This window comes from Urocitellus parryii, chromosome 3 (assembly GCF_045843805.1).
Source record: "Urocitellus parryii isolate mUroPar1 chromosome 3, mUroPar1.hap1, whole genome shotgun sequence".
In the NCBI taxonomy this organism is placed as follows: Eukaryota; Metazoa; Chordata; class Mammalia; order Rodentia; family Sciuridae; genus Urocitellus; species Urocitellus parryii.
In genome coordinates this window covers 173,708,834-173,732,890 of record NC_135533.1, presented here as the reverse complement: position 1 = coordinate 173,732,890, position 24,057 = coordinate 173,708,834, and the positions used below count along the sequence as shown (strand labels likewise).

The 24,057-nt window shown below is 38.2% G+C and overlaps 1 protein-coding gene across 4 annotated transcripts in view; it reads left to right on the top strand.

The window, feature by feature from the left end:
* The window catches only part of Arhgef3 (Rho guanine nucleotide exchange factor 3), a 324,382-nt gene extending 304,140 nt beyond the window's left edge, over nt 1-20,242 (top strand). For 3 of the 4 annotated variants that reach the window (XM_026388621.2, XM_026388622.2, XM_026388623.2), the window contains 6 exons: nt 1,019-1,115; nt 1,277-1,353; nt 5,456-5,713; nt 12,890-13,060; nt 15,764-15,950; nt 18,034-20,242. In XM_026388621.2, the coding sequence (XP_026244406.1) occupies nt 1,019-1,115; nt 1,277-1,353; nt 5,456-5,713; nt 12,890-13,060; nt 15,764-15,950; nt 18,034-18,386 (1,143 nt within the window). In that variant the 3' untranslated portion in view covers nt 18,387-20,242. The remainder of the gene's footprint in view (nt 1-1,018; nt 1,116-1,276; nt 1,354-5,455; nt 5,714-12,889; nt 13,061-15,763; nt 15,951-18,033) is intronic. The other variant, XM_077795642.1, reaches the window with a different exon arrangement.
* The last annotated feature ends 3,815 nt before the right edge of the window (nt 20,243-24,057 follow it).

The window sequence follows — 24,057 nt, the reverse complement described above, 5'->3', positions numbered from 1 at the left end:
TTCTATAATATTTATTACCTCCTCCTTTGTGCCAAGTGGCTCATCTTTAAAACTTTCCTTTGTCAGTGCACCTTTAATCTTCTGGCTGTCTAGAGCACTTACAACTTGATCATATAAACATCTCTCCCATTGTTAATCTTGAGTAGTTTTGTTGTTGTTGTTGTTGTTGTTGTTTTGTTTGTTTTTAGTACCAGGGACTGAACTCAGGAACATTCGTCCACCGAGCCACATCCCCACTCTTGTTTTGTATTTTATTTAGAGACAGGGTCTCACTGAGTTGCTTAGTGCCTCACTTTTGCTGAGGCTGGCTTTGAACTCAGTCTTCCTGCTTCAGCCTCCTGAGCCACTGTGATTACAGATGTGTTCCACCATGCCTGGCTTGAATAGATTTTTAAACATGTATTTAATTTTCCATGCATTTAAAAAAAAAACTTTCCAGATGGGTGTAATGGTACACACCTGTAATCCCAGTGACTTGGAAGGCACAGGTGGGAGGATCACAAGTTTGAAGCCAGCCTCAGCAACTTAGTGAGGCCCTAAGCACTTAGTGAGACCCTATCCTAAAATAAATAATAAAAGGGCTGGGAATATTGCTCAGTGGTAAAATGTCCTTGGGCTCAATCCCCAGTACAAAAAAAAAACAGTGCCAATCATTTTTTTATCTTTCTTTTAACTATGTACTGATTTGCAAAAGAGCATCTGGTAGCTAATTTTGAATAAAGTGGGAGTTTTTCAAGTTGTAGGATCTTGGTGATTTTGAAAACATTATAATAACCAAATCTATATCAAGGACGTATGCTCCTTCTACTTTGGTTTATCAGTGACCACAAAAGGCTCAAGGAGTCCTGGATTCTCCTCTCCTCCAGCTACTCCTGTCTGCTGTTTCTGCAGCACTATGGGAGAAGTTGTTGGGAGAACCAGATTTTTGTTGTTGTTGTTGTTAATCACATAGCACCTCTTAGATGCTAGTTCCTCTGAATTTAAATGTTTGTGTCCATCTCTTGTCCTTCTTATGCAGGCCTATCATGACCCTATGCTGAAACTCTCCATCATGACAGAACAAGAGTTGAACCAAATTTTTGGAACACTGGACTCTCTAATTCCTCTACACGAAGGTATCGTTTTGTTCCTGGGATGAGTTGTGACTTGTAGCTTAGTTGACTTGTCTTACAACAAGTCAGTGATTGTGTAATAATGTGAATAACCCAGAACTGCTTCCAGCCGTGTTCATATTTGAATGCCTAACGAAATAAGCATTCTGTTTATTTTTTGCCAGAGCTTCTTAGTCAGCTTCGGGATGTTCGGAAGCCTGATGGCTCAACAGAACACGTTGGTCCCATCCTCGTGGGCTGGGTAAGAAAAGTTCTGTGGACTTAGTTGAAGACAGATTTCCTTTTTTTTTTTAATTTTAATTTTTATTTTCTTGTGGAGTGGGGAGGGGAGATGTGCTATGGATTGAACTCAGGGCCTCACACATGCTAGGCAAGATTTCCATAATTTAGATGTAGTTTCATTATACCTAGACTTTTCTTATTGGCAAATATTGGTCTTATATCAGAAAAATAAAAATTCAGTTCCTAATAAAATTTGTAATTATATTTAGGACTTATCTTTTTAAAGCATGAAAACAATTCTTGTTACACATTTACTGCATTTAAGATAATGTGGCATTAAAATAAGTACAGGTACACGTGAAACTATTAGTTTCACATCAAATAAAACGAAACTAGGTAATATGGCATCCAGACCAATTGCTCTTGAAATTATTAGCATTTCTAGTGCATTACTGCCTTAATGCAGAACTTTTGAGGATTCACGACTTAGCTAGATTTAGTTCAGGAGTCTGTTTTAGTACCAAGGCTGAAATATCCCAAGGGTATCTGAAAGACAAGTAATGTTCTAAGATGAATAATTTAAAAAATGAGCATTAATATTTCAGGAGAGATTGTTCATCTTACACTTTCAACTTTCCTTTCATTAACTTCTTTTAGCAAAAAAAAAAAAAATATTCTAAAGAGAGCCAGCCAACTAGAGTCACAGAAGGTGTAATGAGAAGAGAGGGTCTGTTTCAGTATTTCTTAAATTTCTTTAGTCTGCAGACTGCTTTGAGGGAATAAAGGGGGCAATAGGGCCACACTCTAGAATTAGCAGGATGATTGCTTTGTGTTTGCTGTGATAGCAATAAAAAATACATGGTTTCCTTAAACATCTTGTGCAAATTGTGAATTTGTTCCAGAAACAAAATTGTAGGAATCTGTCTAGTTATTAACTTTATTTTTGAAATAAATATTTATCACTTTTGTTAGGAAATTAGTTTGATTTAGGGGCAGATTTTACAGTCATTTTGGGTATCCAAAGGAAGAGAGGAATGACCATGCTGGTCCATTGCTATCTGGATCCTTCAGGCCAAAGGACTTGCAGCTTCAAGAGCAGCCTCAAATTAAACAACTGGCCGGTTGTTACCAGACTTCATGAGAAATGGCCTTATTTAACAGGCCCAACGAGCTGTTAAATGTTTTCCCTCTTTTAACTGCAGATGTGTCCATGCGAGTGGGAACTGTAAACCAAAGGGTACATCTGTTTGAGCTCTGGTCTTTTTAACAGAACAAAATAAACATCTTGGTGGACTTTGAATGAGAAAAGTCAGAGCCCATTCAACCCATGAAAAATTGATTTATTTCTCCCCCGAAGAAAAAACATGAAAAAGCCTTTTAAACAAGTAAGCTGCCCAAGTGGGGCAGCATTGACCATTCCTTTTGACCTTAGAATGAATCAATTACTTTTACTTTGAAGACCTTAAACAGGGTGGTTGCAGTTTGTTTTTTTTTTTTTTTCAGGGAACCACCCTGGTTACTGAGGATCCGTTTCCCCCTCCCCAGTAGGTCACCCTGTTGGAGCAAGCCTTCCCTATCACAAAGAATCAGCTTCCCAAGTGACTTATCTAAGTAATAAAATAATTTATAAGCTCTCCAAGACAGCCAGTCCTCATGTTAATTTGGGTTCTAATTAAAATTTAATTCCAAAAAGAAAGGCAGGGCACCTGGAAGCCAAAAAAAAAAAAAATAGATTTGTTCTATCACTTTTTACAATGTTAGGGAGATAAGAATTTCTTTAAAAAAGGGGGGGGCAGCGCAAGGGAGAGTTTCCTTTATAAATTCTTTGTCCTCCCTTATAAAAGTTCTTGATAGTCTATTTAAAAGAGATATCAAGTAGTTCAGAGCTTTGCAGGGGAAAATAGATAAGAACAGGCTTCAGAGTCCTGCTGAGCAAGTAGCTTTGCTTCTTTAAACCAGTTTCTTGAATAAAGTATTCTAGGAACAAAAATTAACAGCTAGTACTTACTGATTCTCAACAGGGACCAAGCTCTATGATACACATGTTATATTTCTCATTCACTAAGGGAAAGGAAAATGTTAGTATACGTATTTTAATTGGAGAAACTGAGTCTCACAGGAGTCATTCATGAGCAGCTGTCTAACTTGAGCTTTGAACCTGATTCTCCTTGATTCCAAAGTCTTCCCTCTTCACCACTGAATTTTCACTTCTCATATTTTAAATAAGTGTATTTATTTTTATTTGGGAACCAAGATGTGTACATTTGTCTTCTCCTATCATTTGTGACCTTTTCTAACCAGTGGCTAAATGTGGTAGCCTTTCCAGGAAATGAGCACCCCATCAGGTGTGAACACAGAACCACAGCTTAACTTTGTTGCCATGGTAGCAGGTGTCAGGATCTGTGAAAGTAATAGTCCAATGGATAGTGAGCAGCAGTGCAGCTGGGTTTCCTCACTAATTTACATCCGATGGTTACTGCTGATTTGTTTCTCCATAATCAAAACATTGGTCATTTCCAGGTATTTTAAAAGGCAAGGAAGTGGAAATGAAATTAAGAGGGCCTGAGATGCTTTTAATTAACTCTTAAAATCTAGATTATAAGTACCACATCTGTTATTGGGCAGGGACGGGATGGGGAGAGCATGGATGTGTGTATGGATATGTGTGTACTGGTTATCATTACTTTCAAATGTAAGGTTGAGGAAGGAATTTTTTCAGCTCTTTTGAACACAATAGAGGGTTTTTTTATTTTGGATGTTGTTTTATTTTTAATAACATGGAAAGAAGGTGAACATTTCCAAGATTGTTAAGCTTAGTATTGAGCCTTTTAAATACTACTTCCCTAGTAATTTTTTTTTTATTTTGGTTAATGAGAAAATAATTTTAATAAAAGGTGTAAAAGAAGTATAAGAATATTTAAGTTTTCAGATGCCACTACACTTTATTTTTAAGGGATGTTCCCAAACCATCAAATATTGCCCAATTTTATGATCCATTATTACAAATAAGCATTCATTTATTTGTTCTCCCAGAATACAAACTTTGACTGTGGGCTGTATAGGAAGCACAATGCAGGGTACTGAGGATGCAGAAATGAAAGACACCTTCTTGTCACTGACTTATTGAGTCCTCTACAGAGGTGTCATGGTAAACAATGTAGCTTCCTAGTGTAAAATAATGAGAAGTGCTCTAAGGCATTTTATTGCCTCTTGAAACTTTCTGGAGGCTGGTAGCATTGCATTAAGATGCTGAATCTCGGGTACCATTAAGAGGGAGAAATAGAAAAAATAGGATGAGAAGCTTTTCCTTTGAGTCTCTGATGTGGTCTTTGCACATTGTGATTGATAGAATATGTCAGAGAGATTGTTTTGCTGGAATGAAGGCAGTGAACTTAAAACATTCTAAAGTCTTTAAACTTACATTGTTCCTTGCTTGGGCTGTGATGTGAACCATAAGATATAACCAAAAATCTTTGCTGGCCTGTCAGAACTAATTTAAGAGATTTTTTTTAAATGCTTCCTGCACCTGATTTTCTTTTTTAACTAATCATACTTTTGTGTTAACTTCTTAAGGCCTTTATAATTGGTCTGCCTTAGAATCAGGTAATCTTAAACTAATATAGAGGTGTTTGCACAAATCCACACAAAAAGGACTGTGTAATGTCATACAAAAGGCTGCACTGGCCCCTTGTTTTTTGTGTGTGCTGGTTAAGTCTTCTTCGTGGTTTTTTATGAATAATTTTTGAAGACATCCTTACAAGGTAACTTTTGACATACTGGATACTTTTTAAAAAGTTAGGAAAAATTCTGAACTGTTTGCATATGTAAGAATTCAGGTGCTTTTGTCCCTAGCTTGGATTGGTAGGAAGTGCAGAGAAATTGAGATAGGGCTCTCAAAATCAAGAAAGTAAATGTGCAACTAAGAAAGGTACCTTGTGAAAATAAGCGGAACCTGTCTATTGCATGCCATTTTGAAGATTCCACTGGTTTCCTCCAGCCATGCAAATAAAGAAATGTTGGCCAGGCCTACATCCCAGTTCAGTGTTCATTCAGTCCCAATGAATGAAGATTTCAAAGCTTAAGGATGTTGACACCCCAATCTTTTTCTGTTTCTTCCTTAGCTTCCTTGTCTCAGCTCCTATGACAGCTACTGCAGCAATCAAGTGGCTGCCAAAGCTCTGCTAGATCATAAAAAACAGGATCACCGAGTCCAGGACTTTCTTCAACGATGTTTAGAGTCCCCCTTTAGCCGCAAACTAGATCTCTGGAATTTCCTTGATATTCCAAGAAGCCGTTTGGTGAAATACCCTCTGCTTCTTCGAGAAATCTTGAGGCACACACCAAATGATAACCCAGATCAGCAGCACTTGGAAGAAGCTGTAAGTATGCCTGTTTTCTTCTCTCTTCCCTTTTCTTTTTCCATAATGGCTAGGAGTTGGGGTCCCATGTACACAGAAATCTAAGTCTAGTTTTTTATATTGCCAGTCACTTTTCCTCTCTCTGAACAGTTTCCTACCTGTAAGACACACTGTTGCATGAAGTTTAAGTTTCCTTTGGTTTTAAAATTTCTCGGTTTTGTTTCAATGGTTCTAATGTGGTGTTACAGTTGCTGGCTGTGAGGATTAAAATCTTTGTGGAGATTTTTAGTTGTCTGTTAGCTTAGGCCCAAAGCCCATTTGTAAAGGCAACCTCCTGTTGAACATCTAGCTCCTCTCAGCCCCAACTGCAATGGGGTGACTAGACTAGTCAAACCTCCTGCAAATGTTTATTAGGTATGGGCTGGACCCAATGTAGCAGATATAGATTTTTCTTTCCCTGGTAGCAAGAGAAGACAAGGGAAAATGAAATCCAGATCATTAAAATCTTGTGAACTATGAGCATTCTATTTGGAGATCTGGGTTCTAACTCTGTGGGGCAGGGTGGAACAGATGGCAGGCTGGGGTGGAGGCAGGGCACAGGTGTAAGGAAATAGGCCAGGTCACACCTGGGGAAAACCATGAATCAGTCTACCACAGGTTGAGGATACTCTGAGGAGCAAAAGATGAGGCACAGGATGTGGGCTCCAATCTGGTTATAGAAAGTTTTAAATGGTTTAAATTTGAGAAATGTTCCTGTGTTGTGTAATTAATTCTGTTTCCTGTGTTGTGTAATTTATTCTATTTCCTATATAGTTGGGATTCAGGGTTCAAATCCCATCTCTATCACTAATAAGCTGTGGAACCTTGGATACATTACTCTTTGTAGAACAGGGAACTGAGGAGGAAGAGACAAAGAAGCTGGTGGGGATAATGCACAGTGGTGTAGGTGTGAAGTCATGAAAACCTGATTTGGGGTAGGAGGATAAAGGCTAATGGACATATTCAAAGCATTCGTTCCCTGGGCTGGGGATGTAGCTTAGTTGATAGAGTGCTTGCCTCACATGCATCAGGCCCTGGGTTGAATCCCACAAAACACACACACACACACAAAAGGCTCATTCCCTGATTTAATCCAGCACAATAACATAAGGATATGCAGAAGTGATTTGAAAATCAGAACTCTTGAACCTGCTGAGCAAACTGCCTGTCTCCTCCCAGAGAGTAATTTAATAATAATAAACAGTACCAATACCACCAATAATAATAATTCCTGTTATTTATCAAATATCTAGTAAATCAACTTTATATAATTGCCTTATAGATTGTGTATTTCTTTAACACTCATAATAACCTATGAGGTAGCTTTTTTTAAAAAAATATTTTTAGTTGTAGATGGACACAATACCTTTATTAATATTTATTTCTTTTTCATGTAGTGCTGAGGATCTAACCCAGTGTCTCATACATGGTAGGCAAGCACTCTACCAACTGAGCCACAACCTTGGCCCAAAATAGCTTTCTTATTGGGATCATTGTCTATATAAAGTTTATTATAGCTAAATAGCTTGCTCAGGTCCAGAGCCATCAAGTAGTAGTTGATGTTCAAACCCTGTCAATGTAGACTCCAAATACTGTGCCCTTATGCTTTTTTTTTTTTTTTTTTTTTTTTTTTGTGGTGTTGGGGGAATGCCAGGCATTGAACTCAGGGGCACTCAACCACTGAGCCACATCCCCAGTCCTATTTTGTATTTTATTTAGAGACAAGGTCTCACTGAGTTGCTTAGTGCCTCTACATTGCTGAGGCTGGCTTTGAACTTGCAATCCTCTTGCCTCAGCCTCCTGAGCTGCTGGGACCCTTATTCTTCGTTATGATGCTGTACATTAGTGCAGAAAGGTGGCCACTTCTTTGAGCCTGTGTTGCCTTTGAAATTGCAGAGAGCTGTCTGGTCACCAGACGGACTTTGTGGCAAGGCTTTTATGATGCAAAGCTGGGCTGAGTGTCTCCACATGGAATAGAGAAGAACAAGGAAAGACTTTCCTGATCCTTGAGGTGTTCAGTATATTGGCAGACCCAACACACAGACCATGCTCCCAGTCCAGCATGGATAGGGATGCAGGCTCTGAGGATAAGGCCTATCTCACTTCATCATGTCTGTTTTTATTACTGGGAAGTGTCTGATCATGTTGCCTCCCCTCCATATTTCATCCCAGCAAGTGTGTGGTCTGCCTGAATAGAAACAACAGTGAGCTCCCAGCTACTCTAAATAATTACTTTGGTGAAGCACACAATCCTGTTCTGAGTTGTACTGTAAAGATTTCTTTTTAATATGTAGCACAAGAATACCATTCTTTTTGTAAGAAAATGAGCTAAAGCTTGAATTTAAAAACAGATAAAAATATGATTGTTTCCAGTATGAAAGGAATCAATAGTGTTTTGAGGGGTGATAGATATTTCCCTCTAAAGGGAACTTTTTAAAATAGAACTTTGGATATTCAGATATTCCAGATAATTGGTTGTTTAATCTTTTAAATTCTAGGGATTGTTTCAGTAAGAAAATGATTCTGCAGTCTAATCCCTACCCCCCATCCTTACTCTTCTTTATTTACTTCCCCCCAAAAAAACTTCCTCTTTCTTATTTACTCCTATAAATAAATAAATAAATAGGAAGAACAATCTTGCTTTTGAGGCAACTGCAATGAAGACTGCTATTCTTGTCAGGAGCTGATGAGTAGATGACATTGTGATACAAGGGACTAGATGGCCAGGGCTTTCAGATACCACTCTGAGGATGATGATTCCATAATGTGTGGGCCCATTGTGTCCTGTTGTGTTTCTCATTATCTTCTCTTTCCAGTCCTTGATGGGACATGCAATAATAAATTTAATTTAAATATACAGTTATCATGACTATTACTGGCAAACTGCTACATGTAACTTTATTACTGCCTGAAATCCTGCAGAGTAAATCTCCTTCAAGTCCCACTGCAGGGCTGGGGATATAGCTGAGTGGTAGAGAGCCCCTAGGTTCAATCCCTAGTACCACAAAAAGGAAAAAAGAAAAAGGAAAGGAAAAGACCCTTGTGATGTCATGATCAGGTGGATAAAAGTACAAAACATTTTTAATAAACAAAAGCAGATATGGCAGTTATTTTTATGAATGTATACATATAGAGTATGAAATGATAACACTGTTTCCATTGTTTTGCCTCAATATTTTTTCTAATACCAGAAAAAGAAGCAGAATTTGAAAGTAGTCATAGCTGCCTAAGGAACAGTCACTGTGGCATTGAGTTCATGAATCTTCACGTGACATGCCAGCTGTTCAGTTCCTAGGTTTAATTAGGAAATGAGCACATCATTATGGCTGTGGTTTGTCTTCTTTCTGATTTCCTGAATACTTGCAGGTAACTCAGAAAATTGATTCAAGTGTTTGTTCCAGCTGGCTTGGTACACCTAGTAATAGTTAATTGATAAGATAAACCACAGGCAGCTATGCTAAGTTCTTTAAAAACAAGGGGAAAGTGTGGATTCCACTACATATAAAGACGAAGAAAGACAAAATGATAAGGTAGACATAAAACAATTGCTCAGATACCTCCCTGTGTGTTTTAAGCTTTTCAAGGTCAGGGACTCACTCTCATTTCTTTTTCTTTTTCTTCTTCTTCTTCTTCTTTTTTTTTTAGAGAGAGAGAGAGAGAATTTTTTTAATATTTATTTTTTAGTTTTCGGCAGACTCAACATCTTTATTTGTATGTGGTGCTGAGGATCGAACCCAGCGCTGCACACATGCCAGGCTAGCTCGCTACCGCTTGAGCCACATCCCCAGCCCACTCTCATTTCTTTGAAAGCATCTAATCCAACACTGGACCAGTACTCAACAAACATTAGTTAAATTTATTTGAAAGATGAGTCATGGGTTTTAGTGTATTTTGTGTAGTTTCAAAAGTAACAATGCTCCAGGCACAGTGGCACACGCCTGTAATCCCAGCAGTTAGGAGGCCGAGGAGGAGAATCGCAAGTTCAAAGCCAGCTTTAGCAACTTAGCAAGGCCCTAAGCAACTCAGCAAGACCCTGTTTCTAAAGAAAAAAAAGGGGATGCACTGGAGATGTGACTCAATGGTTAAGTGCCCCTGGGTTCAATCCCCAGTACCAAAAAAAAAAAAAAAAAAAAGTAACAATGAGTATCAAGAGGGGAAAACCAAGATGAGAAGAAAGAAACAAAGACAAAATTAGTATATCAAAGATACCAAAGTACTCTAATATTATTTGCTTTGTGTTAATAAAATTCAGACTAATTTTAGAGGATTTAATATTAGGCTGATGACATCAAAGGCCAAAAGCTTTTATATGACACTAAGGAGCCTGTATTTTTTAAGTATTTTTTTTTGTTGCAAATGGACATAATACCTTTACTTTATTTATTTATTTTTATGTGGTGCTGAGGATTGAACCCAGACCCTAAAGTATATATTTTTAATCAGTCATGCTATCACCAAAATTTAGGAAATAGAGAAAAGATGTAAATCATCTTTGAATCTCATAATAGCTACAAAAATGTACAGATTATGCATTTATCCTCTAGACATAATCACCAGACCTACTCAGAGCTGTTAGATTTGCCAAACATGTGTCAAATACAAACATTAAAACTGAGTGGTAGCTGGGCGAAGTAGCACACACCTGTAATCCCCGAAGCTTGGGAGGCTGAGACAGGAGGATCAAGAGTTCAAAGCCAGCCTCAGCAATGGCAAGGCACTAAGCAACTCAGGGAGATTCTGTCTCCAAATAAAATACAAAATAGGTCTGGGGGTGTGGCTCAATGGTTGAGTGCCTATGAGTTTAATCCTTACCGAACAAAAACAACAACCACAAAACAAAAACTGAGTGGTAGTCTTTATCTGGTTGCTTTGGACACAAGTTATCATTTAACTAGCATAGATAAAAGATCACTTAGCAAATCTAGAAAGAATTCATTACCATGTTTATTACCAGATCTGGTAGCTGATGACTAAATAAAGACCCCTTTAGAACCCTGCTTTTTTTTTCCTCCACATTTTTTTAAATTAGAGCATTATGGTTGATGGGATTTGTTGTTACCTATTTGTACATACACGCAACTTAATAATGATTTGGCCAATATCACTCCCCAGCGCTTTCCCCTTCCCTCCCCTCCTCCTTATCCACTGGTCCTTTTCCTCTATTTTACTGATATTCCTTTGTTTTTCATGAGTTCACATCATATCTTTTTCTTTTTCTGGCTTCCACATATGAGAGAAAACATATGACTTGTGACTTTTTGAGTTTGGCTTATTTCACTTAATGTAATGATCTCAGGTTCCATCCATTTTCCTGCAAATGACATAATTTCATTCTGTTTTGTGGCTGAATAAAATTTCATTATATATATATATATATATATATATATATATATATATATATATATATATATATCCCATTTTCTAGGCTTGGTTCCATAGTTTGGCTATTGTGACTTGTGCTCCTATAAACATGGGTATGTCATATCACTAAGTATGATGACTTTAATTCCTCAGGGTAAATACTGAGGAGTGGTATAGATGGATGATATGGTAGTGTCATGCACACTCTTTTGAGGACCTCCATAGTGGTTGAACTAATTTACAATCCCACCAACAGTATAAAAGTTAGAGCCTTGCTTTTGACCAAATTGTATTTTCTGTTGAGTAAATGTGACCAAGAGGCCTAGTCAGTATAACCCATCTGTTAAGTTTTCTTCAGTTACCATAAGAAAGGTGGAACTGTTTTTCTTTACACTCTTAGGGAACAGAGGACCCTGCTGAGGAAGTCATTGTTTTGCCTTTGATTTGTAGTATTGATTTTTTTAAATAATTTTTTTAGTTGTAGATGGACACAATACCTTTATTTTATTTATTTATTTTTATGTAGTCCCGAGGCTCAAATCCAGTGCCTCATATGTTCGAGGCAAGCACTCTGCTGCTAAGCCACAATCCCAGCCCTGTGTAATTGATTTTGTTCTGCTAATTTCTCATCCTTTGTTTTCCATATTTTCTAATGTTTGGACATGTTATCCAAGTCATCAAATAACAATACATCCAAATAAGTACCCACTGGTTACATCTCAGAGTCTTGTTTTGTTTTGCCATTTTTTTTTCTTGAATCTACTATCTCTTTGAATTTTCTTTGCCCCTAATTCCCTTACATGTGCAAAATGCATTTGTACAAAATTTCCCCTTCATTACTCCTAGTGTCTTTGCATTCTTTTTTCCTCCATCCTTTATAAAACATTTATGTTTTCTCATTAAAAATATATTCAAACCATTTGTTCACATTCAATTTGCAATTATAGTTTGTGGCATTAGGTTGGGCACATGTAGAGAGACCTTAAAACCAACTTTTACATCCCAGAGACAGACCCTCTTTTTTGGACATCTACATTCAGATTTGTTTTTTTTTTCCTTGGTCCAATTATTTATATGCCTAAATTTTCAACATTATGAGTGTGTTTTATTAAGAAATGTGCTCATCAATGGTATCTTAAACATCAGACCACCTTGATCTCTTTCTCTCAGATAAGAATATGCATCAATATTAGGTTTGTTTTGTTTTATTTGCAGTACTGGGAATTGAAGTCAGGGGCACTCTACCACCAAGCTACAACTCCTGTCCTTTTTTCTTTTCTTTTCTTTTCTCTCTCTCTCTTTCTCTCTTTCTTTCTTTCTTTCTTTCTTTCTTTTTTTTTGGGGTGTGTGTGTGTGTGTGTGTGTGAGATGCTGGGAATTGAATCCAGGGCTTTATGCATGAGAGGCAAGCACCCTACCACTGAGCTAAATCCCCAGGGTCTTACTAAGTTGCCCAGGCTGTCCTCGAAGTTAAAATCCTCCTTCCTTAGCCTCCAAGTTGCTGGGATTGCAGGTGTGCACCACCATACCTGGCTCAATATTTTTAGGTTTATATGCAATATAAAAATCTGTATATTTTTGTAAATAAAATGTATTTGTATGTGCACATTAAGGATATGTAGGGATAGATAACAGTATATTAAAAGCATTTTTCCTCTTTTCCCAAAGTGGTAACTGAGATAAATCTCAGAATTAGATACAAGTGGATCTTGGTGATCTCTAGGCTGGCCCTAAAACTACTTTGTATGGATGGTTTGCTTGCTTTCTCCACACTTATTTTCCTTTTTGTTGCCATAGATAAACATCATTCAGGGAATTGTGGCAGAAATCAACATCAAGACTGGGGAATCTGAATGCCGTTATTATAAAGAACGGCTTCTTTATTTGGAAGAAGGCCAGAAAGACTCTTTGATTGACAGCTCAAGAGTCCTGTGTTGTCATGGTGAACTGAAGAACAACCGGGGTGTGGTAAGTGGCTGCTCTCCTTGCCAATCTCATCCTGGGCCACCCCCATCCTTAATGCATTTGATCTGAGCCTCCTCTTATTATTCCTTCCCAGTCTAGGGTTGAATTTTTATAAACAAAAATTGGTTTTTTAGTATCTTTTACATCACTGAACTATGTATTACCTTTAAATTTTTAATATCATGGGCAAGTAAATATTCAGAAAGAATTTTGGAAACCAACAGGTTTGTCAGATTTTTTATTTTGTTTGATCATGACCTTTGGAAAGACACCAGGTACAGTGGTGTATGTTTATAGTCCCAGCAACATAGGAGGCCAAGATAGGAGGATTACTCATTTGAGGCCTCAGCAACTTAGCAAGTCTCTGTCTCAAAAAATTTTAGAAAAAAGGAATTTTTCAATCTTGAAGAGATTGATAAAGTTTGAGAATTCAAGGGACACCCTTTCAACCAAGACTGAGCAGCCTGGAAATGTCATTTGACATCAGTGAGTACATGTCATGGTTGTTATCAGGGCTGCTGTGGATCTAGCCAGCTGATGGTTTGATGTGGGCAATAAGACCCAGCAAGACCACTCCTGAAGTCCTGTGTCTGTTTTCTAAGGAGTTACAATGGCCAGAAAGTCATGTTCTGCTTCTTGCTGAAAGACACAAGAAGCACTAGTGGATTTCTATTATCTGACACTCAACAACTTGCATGTGCTTTCTATGAAGCCCTGTGCAAAATAGGAAGAATTTTTCCCACTGGGTGTGGACCTGTTCTCTTTTGTCTCTCACTGAAGGCCTGAGAACTTTCTGATTGATGTGCCTGGAACATTTAAGATGAACCCTAGGCAGATAGAGTTATGAGAACAAAGATAGCAACTGGGGTGGAAAGTTTGTTGCATTTCGCCCTTGGTAGAGTTGTGAAGGTCATTGAGAACAAAATCCTGTGTCAAAAAAAAAAAATGTGATAACTTGAGGGCAAAAGGGAGCTGAAACTAAGAGGAATTCTCCATGAATATTTATGAATGAAGTATATTTTTTAAAGGTTGCTCAGATGATCTGAATTCAAACTACATATCTCAACTACAAGATTGATTGAGGTAGAAATAGTATAAGAATCTGGGGCTGGGGTTGTGGCCCAGTAGTAGAGCGCTTGCATGTGTGAGGCATTGGGTTCGATTCTCAGCATCACATATAAATAAAGAAATAAAATAAAGGTTCGTATACTATTTTTAAAAAATAGTTTAAGAATCTGATTAAGTATATAAAATAATGACCAATCCCTTTCTACCCCCATGTCCAAAAGAATAATCCTCATACATTCTACCACCATCTCAAAAAAATCTTGAACTTGGTTCTTTTGTGTTTTACTCTGTTTTCCAAACTTTCAAAATATACCTTTAATATTCATCAACAGAGATTTGGTGGAGTTTTTGTTTCTGCACTTTGTGGTATGTATGTGTGGTGGGAGACTGACAAGATTACTTTTTTCTCAAAGAAGAAATGACTTGATAATGCTCAGTGTGCTTCTCCTGCCTCCAAATCAAGAATCTAATCTGAGTTTCCACCTCTACCTTCTGATCACTCCTTTGAGATCCCTGGTTATACATTCCCAAATGTTTCCCCCAGAAAGCCAGAACCTAGCTGCAGGGTTGTGGATCTTTTTACTTTAACCCCAAAGTATTTCCAAACTGTGAGAAGAGTCTGGGACTTAGAATTGAATGCAGCAGCCAGGCGTGGTGGCACATGCCTGTAATGCCCACAACTCAGGAAACTGAAGCAGGAGGATTCTAAGTTCAAGGCCAGCCTCAGCAATAAAAAATAAAAAGGCTGAGGGTGTGGCTCAGTGATAGAGCATCTCTGGGTTCAACTCCAAGTACCAAAAAAAAAAAAAAAAGGAATTGAATGGAGCAAATTTTCCTCAGCTCCACCTGGCAAACTCTTTCATGATATGGTTAGAAAAGTCTTCATTTTTGAGACCTTTTTTTTGCCCATAATGTGCCTTTTAAGCACAGCCTCTTCGGAAAACTCAGGTGCTGATGAACTTAACCAAGAAGGAAAATTTGGATCATCTTTCCTGTGGTTACAGCAGTGTACTCTGTTCCCTCAGGAATGAGCAGTATTCCCCCATTGCAATCACTGGATGAAGCTGATAATCAGCTCTGTGGTTGAAGCAACAAGCGTTTTCACGAGTTTAGGAAGCAGAGATGACTATTAAGCTTTGATATGACAGTCTCATTTTTTATATACCATTGTTAATGTCAATCTCTTGTATGGGGCAATTATACACCAAAGCCAGGAGAATTCTTTTTCCCCTTTCATTCTATTCCCCTTTCTTATTTTTCTCTTAGTGGAGCTGAAAGCTATGTGTGCCTGCACAGGTTTTGAATCCCAGTGTAGATAGGGCCCCTGGAGCTGACAGCCCTGGCGTTACGTATCTGTAACAAACAGAAAGACTTTCTCCAGTGGGTCTTTAGGAAGGTATCTATATGAAAGGCAGGCTATTCATATATGGAAATGCTTTAAATCTGCCCAACTTCTTCTCTCCTGGAGGTAGATTTGAGCCTAAGAGTCCACAATCCATTGTGAACCCGGTACCTAGGGACCTCTTTTTTTTTTTTTTTTTTTTTTGTGAGAACTTGGGACCTCTTGCTACAGAGATCTACACATGAACCACTCTTTAGATTGTTGCTTAGGAAAATCTGTGGATTCTTTTCTTCTAGAAACTGCATGTTTTCCTATTCCAAGAAGTGCTTGTGATCACTCGAGCCGTCACCCACAACGAGCAGCTCTGCTACCAGTTGTACCGTCAGCCAATCCCCGTGAAGGACCTTATGCTGGAAGACCTGCAGGACGGAGAAGTGAGGCTAGGTGGCTCTTTGCGTGGGGCTTTCAGCAACAATGAGAGAAGTATGTACAGGGGTAGACTCTGTTCATTTGGTGAATAGTTTTGGTCGTTAGAATTTAGTAGGAATGCCTGGATGGTGAAAAGTGAAGAGCCCTAGCCTTCCAGTTAAATTGCATTCCAATGCTGTCTCTTCACTTACTGATTATGTAACCTTGTTCAACCTCCATGAGCCTCAGTTTCCTATCTGCAAAAGCGATGCGTGCCTACCTCCTTCATAAAGTTGTTTTAACAATTAAGAGAGATAATGTAAGTGAGCCATTTGCACATAGCTGGTGCACCTTTCACTCCCTGTCCCTGATCCCTGCGGTTGGATGTAAGTGTACTTAATACCAGATGGTCTCTATCTGGGTACCAGTTATATAATGGTGGTTTTTGAGGTTAAGCAGGCAGAATGGTCCTTAAAGAGACTTAAGAATGGTCAGCTGAGATGAGCATTCATCTGAAACACTACTCAATGGGCTTCTCTAACTAGAGGCTTAACAAAGGAATTAAATAAGAGAAGCTACAACAGCAATGTCTAGAAAGTACCTACCATGTGTCAAGTGCTGTTCTTGGCACTAGTACATACAGTGGTGAACTGGGCAGTTAGATTCTTTGTCCCTGTGGAGCTTACATTGTCATAGAGGAGATCAATAAACAAACATTCATGGTGCTGGTTAAAAACTGAAACCCAGTAAGGGGAGAGAGAGGGATAGAGTAGGAGGTTTGTTATAGGAGAGATTGTCAGGGAGTTCTTAAAGAAAATAATATCTGAATCTCCTGGGTTAACATAGACATCCTGTTGTGAAGATAATTATTATGTCCTGCCTCTTAGCTACTCAACAATTCCTGTATCCCAGTAGTAGTAGTAGTAGTAGCAGCAGCAGCCAAGGTAGAAATAAATCTTACATTTTTTGAGTACTGACTTTGGGCCAGGTATTGTATAAGCACTTACATGAATTATCACATTTACAAATAAAGGCTTTACAAATAAAGCAACTGAATCACAGAGGAGTTGAGGCACTAATACAGAATCAAAATGGGGAGCCTTAATTTAAGGGACTAGGATTAGCTTCTAGACAAAGGCAACTACCAATGAAACATTTTGGCCTACTCTACCTTTATTGCTTAGCCACTAAATGGCTGGAGTGGTAGTTCCCAGTCTGATGGTCACACAGGAAGTGCAAGGTGTCTAACTATAGATATTTCTATGAACCAAGCATTACATGTGGCACACAGGGCCCATTACATGCTAGTCAATGTTGTTTTTAGAATAAAGGTCTTCCATATCATGTACTAGCATTTTTTAAATGCAAGTTGCCGCTGGGCACAGTGGAGCACCCATATAATCCCAGCAAGTTGGAAAGTTGAGGCAAGGAAGATCACAGGTTCAAGGCTAGCCTAAGCAACTCAGCAAGACCCTGTCGTGGAATAATTTAAAAAATAAAAAGGACTGGGGATATAGCTCAGTGTTAAAGTGTTCCTATTTTCAATGTCTAATACTGTAAATACATGAATTAACTAATGCATGTTGTGCCTATTGAGATAATTGAAATAAAATTTTCTTTTTAAGCAAAAATTTATAACAGCTCTATGACTTTAAATATCTTTTCAATCACTGAATACTAAGCATCCAGGTACTCTCATATGAAGGGTTGTGGGCATGTTTTGATGTTACAAAGAGCTTCTTAAACTGGTAAAAGCTCTTCCTTGGAGCACTTATTGAAACTGTACAATATAAGGTCAGCTTTAGACATATTGAATCTCTAAGGATAGGGCCTGGGGATCTGTATTTTTAACAAGCTCCCTAAGGGATTTTGGAGACAAGTTTGGTAACCAATACTGTGGTGGTCCCCTGAAAAGTAACACTTAGGTATTCCAAGCCGATATTCATTTGCTAGCTTCTGAGAGCAGTAAGGGTAACTGAGAGGCCAGCTCTTGTCAACTCCAATTGATAGATGGTGGCATCTGGTGGAGCTGAGCTATGTGCCGCATCAGTGGCAAACATTTTACAATCAGCAGTGTCTGCCATGGTATCTAGGGTAGTGTCAGCCTGGGGAAGTACTTTTCTGTTGACATTTTTTTCCACATATTTTTAATTTCTAGTTAAAAACTTCTTCAGAGTCAGTTTCAAAAATGGATCCCAAAGTCAGACCCACTCGCTACAAGCCAATGACACTTTCAACAAGCAGCAATGGCTCAACTGTATTCGTCAAGCCAAGGAAACAGTCCTGTGTGCCACCGGGCAGGCTGGGATGCTTGACTCTGAGGAACCATACCTTAATCCCGCCACTGTAAGCAGAGCTCCACAGGGAGAAACAAAACTCGAGCAGATGGACCAGTCAGACAGTGAGTCAGACTGCAGTATGGACACAAGCGAGGTCAGCCTTGACTGTGAGCGAATGGAACAGACAGATTCCTCCTGTGGGAACAGCAGGCATGTGGAAAGCAACGTCTGATAGAGGGGCTGATGTTCCTGGAAGTAGCCCTGTGTTCTACCTGTACAGTATTTGCATTCCACACATGGAACAGTTTGGAAAAGCACTTTTTCATACTTTTGTGAACGTGTTGGCCCAGTCTCTTGTATCTGTATCTTTGTTCCTAGTACTGTAACTGCCAGTCAATCTGTCTGTATCAGCTGGAATCTGTGGCAGCCGTTACCCTGTACTGTATCTCACAAGTGTCTGGATGGATGGACAGGTACTTGAACAAGTTGCTTTCAATTGTCCTGCTGGATTTTGAAAAGTAGAAAGAACAGAAACTCTAAACTACTGTTTTGCATAGCTTGCTTGCAGAGTCCTTCCTCCCATGCTTCTCTAGTGCTTGTCTAGCTCTTTGACATGGTAGCCAAAGGCATGAAATTTAGAGGGCTTTGCCAACAGGGTATCAGGACAGCTTTAAGGGAGAATCAGAAAAGACTAGTCCTTGAAGTGAGCTTGGTTCTGTTATTCAAACAGAAAGCATGAAAACATCCCTGGGGATTCTGAAGGCTTATTTTGCAAAGGAGAGATCATGGTTTAAACCTTGCAGTTCCATCTAGTGCAAATTCGATGCAGTAATCTATGAGGACATGAAATAGAGGCTGCCCTTGGAAGGGCAAGGGACAAAAGCAGCTGCCAGCTCTGAATCTTTAACTGAAATGTGTGCAGCTCCAGGATGTGGCTGTCATGGTTAGTGGGTTGCTGTAGAAAGCCATCTCTAGCCTAAAACTGCAGAATAGAAAAGGCCTGGGAAAACCTGCCAGGATAATGACTCCATTTGTTTTAATCTGCCTAAGCCACTCCTATTTTAGAGTGTGAAGCAGCAGAAAAGAGACCTTAGTGTGGATGACTCTGTTTACAAAACACAGGAGAGGGAGAATTGGGAGTGAGAAGTGCTCCCTTGTCCCAGGAGAGGGAGAATTGAGAGTGAGAAGTGCTTCATTGGGACCTTCTGAGGGAACCATTTAAAAAGAAAAGCATGGTCCAGAGCCTTCTCAGAAAGGCCAGAGCCTTGGATTTCCTGCTCTGCTTTTGGGCCATCATTTTGCATCTCTGGTTGTGCACTGTAATCAGAATTGTATACATTCTCCAGAGGCCAATTTCTTTATCTCTCTTAGGATCAGCTAGCCAAACTCAATAGAAAAGGCCTGGGAAAACTTGCCCAGGCCCTGATTTACAGAGCAAAGTTGCGTGCACCTTAAAAAACAAACAAACAAACAAACAAAAAAATACTTAACAAAATACATGGAAAAGTTCCCTATGAATGTAAATATTTAGGATGAACTGTGCAAAAGTATACCCACACCAGCACTAGTAGTAATGATTCTAAATTATTGCCAAAAGTTTTTTTTAATCTTCCTGTGTCTTTCAAGTTTACAGAAAACAGAACATACAATGATGTCATTTTATTATGTATATATATCATGTGCATTCAAAAAAGCTGTGTGACAAGATTTATCAATATAAAAATAAGGTATATGGCATTATTATTTTTCAAAAACAAAGAAAAATATTATGGTCAATTTTACCCTGTAAAACATATTTCTGTATTTATAGATTTTAAACATGGTGAATTTTTTCTATTACGAGTTTATTTAAAACTGCTTTGTTTCTCAAGTCGTTATTGAGTTAGCAGGTGGATGAACCTACTGCAGATAGAAAGAAGCAGAGGGAAGCTCGGAAGAGTCATTTGATGATAAGAAAGAAAAGAAAGAGCTGTGGGGCCACTTTGGGCAACATATTGAGAAGAGATTTGTCAAGTGTTTGTCCAGAGAAGAAAGTCAATGAATGTCTTGATGAAATGAATGTTTTTGTATAATGGCCTTAAACTTTTCTGGAAGCATTTCAAATAAATTACATTAAAAATGTCATTTTTCTTTTGTCCAGTGTTTGCCTAACAACCAGCAAGTTTCAACTGTCCTTTTGGGAAGGAAGGGTCTTTCTGAAATTTTTGCTTATCTTTCCCAAATACAAACTCGTAACAGTGTACAGCTGAAATAAATGCTTTGATTTAGCCTAGCAAAGCTTTTTTGGAACTTACGTATCTAAGATCTATTTTTTCATTCTATATTCATTTACTTATTTATTCACTCATTTTAATAACTCTGGCTTTATCCATATTAGGTATAAAGTCACTTATTATGGAAATATTGAATCTTATTGCCAACATAGGTGACTGTTGATAAACTTGGGGCTAAATATAAGAGAAGGCAAATTTCACTTTGAAATTCTTACTGGAATTTCAGTCCACTTTTTTATTGAAATGGTTAGTTTTATTTCCTACAAAGGGTAGTTTTCAAATGAAAAAAAATAGACAGTTTTAAGCTGTCAGTAGCCAGTTCTCAATTGCACATTGGTCTAATAAGGCTGGTAGATTTATCTTTATGATACCATTTTCTTTAACAAGTTGTTAATTCCCAGATTATGTAAGAAAGTCAAATAAATAAGTCCATATTTTTTTCTAAAATAAAAAAGTTCTCCTCCTCTTCTTTTTTGTCCTTCTTGTCCTTCTTTGGTGCCATCTTGGATATTCCCTCCATTTCTCACTCCCACAATTGTGACTAGAGGATGTGTCTTTACTAGTATATTAGAAAATGCTTGCATTGACATTTTGTGAGTTAGTGCAAATGACTGAGGGTTATTTTACACACAACTAGATGTAATCCTCACAGTCTAAATGAACAGTCTTAAGCAATGAAAACAGCCAGAACTAGTCATGTTGTACAAAGTTAGAGTGTGGTTTCAGCTTTTGGGCTGTGGTCACCACCACCGACTGCTTTGGTTTCCATTCCCAGCATAATCTCCAGCAGCTAAGAATGCAAACCTCTTTGTAACCACAGTCTTTGTTTCAGCAAAGACTGTGGTTACAGGAAGCTGCAGCCCACCATCTTGGTGAACCATCTTGGTTCCACTTTTCCATTTATATTTTATTCGTGTCTATTTCTGACTAATTTTCCAAAAGCCTGAGGACTCTCTCGAATATTTGATGAAGAGAATGGCCACACTCAGGTCAGTTTACTCAGCCAAGCTCCTCCTGGCATTGTGGAATAGGTAGTGAATGCCCCCTTTTGTTGATATAGTTGATTCGTTTAATTCATGCTATCTTGTTTCTTGACAGAATTCTATAGTAACTACATTGGAAGAGAAATGGGAGAGAGATCGCCAAAGCCAAACCTACCAGTAGGAATCTGAAGATTATGAAGATATAAAACTGTGACCGTGTGAATAAGCACACAATGATAAGAGGTGACTGTATTCACTGTACCTCAAGGGTATTTAGGCAAACAAGTTCACAGAAAACATCACTGCTCATTACATCCTATCTCATTTCTCCAGGTATGGTTAGCATATCATCAGTTACCCAGACCTACTCTGACAAAGAAGTTCATCAGCAGACTAGGGGAATAGCAAGGATTTAGTAGCGTGAGCTCTATCTTTTGAAAGCTAATTATTTATTTCAGGAAATTGGACATGCATTCCAAATGGCTTGTCCACTATGCATACATGTCCACACACAAACATACCTCAGTGTTATCTCACCTGTGAAAGATTTGAAATATGCCCTCCTCAGATGTTTTATTCAGTGTCTGTTTCCATATATGTTAAAAAAAAAAAAAAGACTTGGGATGTAACTCAGCCCATTTAAAGAGTGAGACTGTAGATGTGAAATCATTTTTAAAATGATGAAAATCTAGTAGTTTTCCTTGCTTTTATGCAATATCACATTTGATCATGTGTTGTGGAATTTCTCAAAAGTGTGGCTGTGGTCCAAGTCTTTTGTCATTCATTATGCTGTGTCATGGGGAGCCTTTTCAATCGAAAGAATCTGAATGTTATTTTGTTTTTGTTTTTAGTACTGGAGACTGAACCCAGGTACCCTCTACCACTGAGCTACTATCCCCCTTGCCCTTTTTCTTTTATTTTGAGACAGATCTCACAAAGTTGCTGAGCCAAGTTGCTGAGAATCTCACTAGGTTGCTTGGCTTCCAACTTGAAATCCTCCTGCTTTAGCCTCCCAAGTCACTGGAATTACAGGCATGTACCACAGCACCCAGGGCCTTGAGCATGGTAGGCAAGTGCTCTACCCCTAGCCCCTTATCTCTTTATCTATTTATTTATTTTTATTTATTTATTTTTTATTTTTTGGTACCAGGGATTGAACTCAAGGGCACTCAACCACTGAGCCACATCCCCAGCACTATTTTGTATTTTATTTAGAGACATGGTGTCACTGAGTTGCTTAGTGCTTCACCATTGCTGAGGCTGGCTTTGAACTTGTGATCCTCCTATCACAGCCTCCAGAGCCTCTGGGATTACAGATGTGCATATCTATCTCTTTATTCTTAACTTTTTTTTTCCCTTACAGTACTGGGGATTAAACCCAGGGCCTTGTACATGGTAGGCAAGCACTCTGTGAATAAGCTATTCTTGCTTTTTTTTTTAATTTCCTTATATTTTGTTCTACTTTCAGAAATGTTTCCTCTCCTTTGTTTTTAACCCTTATATTAATTAGAGGAAAGGGTTACCCTCACAGATCCTTTTTTTGCTAATTTTTTTTTTCTTTTTTCTCATTAGTCTTGTACTAGAGCATCTTTCTTCTTTTTTAGAGAAAACAGTGTCTTCTATAAACTTTCTGAGGGTATCATAGTTTGGGTAAACATTTTTTCTTCAAACACTGTTTATCTGGGAATAATAATACTACCTCATGGGACTGTTGGGGGATTAAATGTACTAATATATCTAAAGTAGTTAGAATGGTGTTGTGTCAGGTATTTTTGGTTTACCTCTCCAAATATACCAGATACCCTGATTCACTCTCCTAGGTGCCTGTGCTAGCTGTATGGACTTTATCAATGGGCTTTCTTGCAACATCCCATTTGGTTTGGCCAAATACTAAGGCCTGACATAATAAACATTACATATATGTGCTTTTATCATCATCAATACTATTCTACCATCTACTTTCCATTGTCACGTGTTGTGATTCAAAGGTAAATGAAGATATTTGGAATCACCAAAGATGAATTTTGTGTTTCTGTTTTTTGTTATTATTGTAATGGATTTTTTTCTGAGAAGAGAAACTATCTTTCAAAAATGAAAGCAAAATACTTTTCCAAACATATCAAAACTGAAAGAATTCATCACCAGCAGACCTCCATTACAAGAAATGTTAACAATACCTTTTTTGGATAGGAGGAAAATGATACCATATGGTTCCACACTTGGAGGGCTGAAACAGGAGGATCACAAATTCAAGACCAACTTCAGCAATTTAATGAGATCTGTCTTAAAAAAAAAAAAAAAGACTGGATCTGTAACTCAGTAAAAATACCCCTTGGGGTTCAATCCCCAGTACCAAAAAACAAAAACAAACAAAAAAAAGTGATTGGTTCTAACTATGATAGAGTAAAACTATGATTTGAAAGATACTGAATATAAGCAATGACGGATAATGACCTTGAGAGAAGGGAAACAAATTATATGAGTCCTACTATTGTTACAATTTATAGCCTATCTGAGGGTTTTCAGACAGCTACACATGGAGGAAGGGGTACCTGTGCTGGTCCAGTGGACCCTATGAGTATAAGAGTTGTAACTGAGAGTTCAACTACAGTTTTCAGTACCGAAAGAAGCATATCGTATGGAGAGA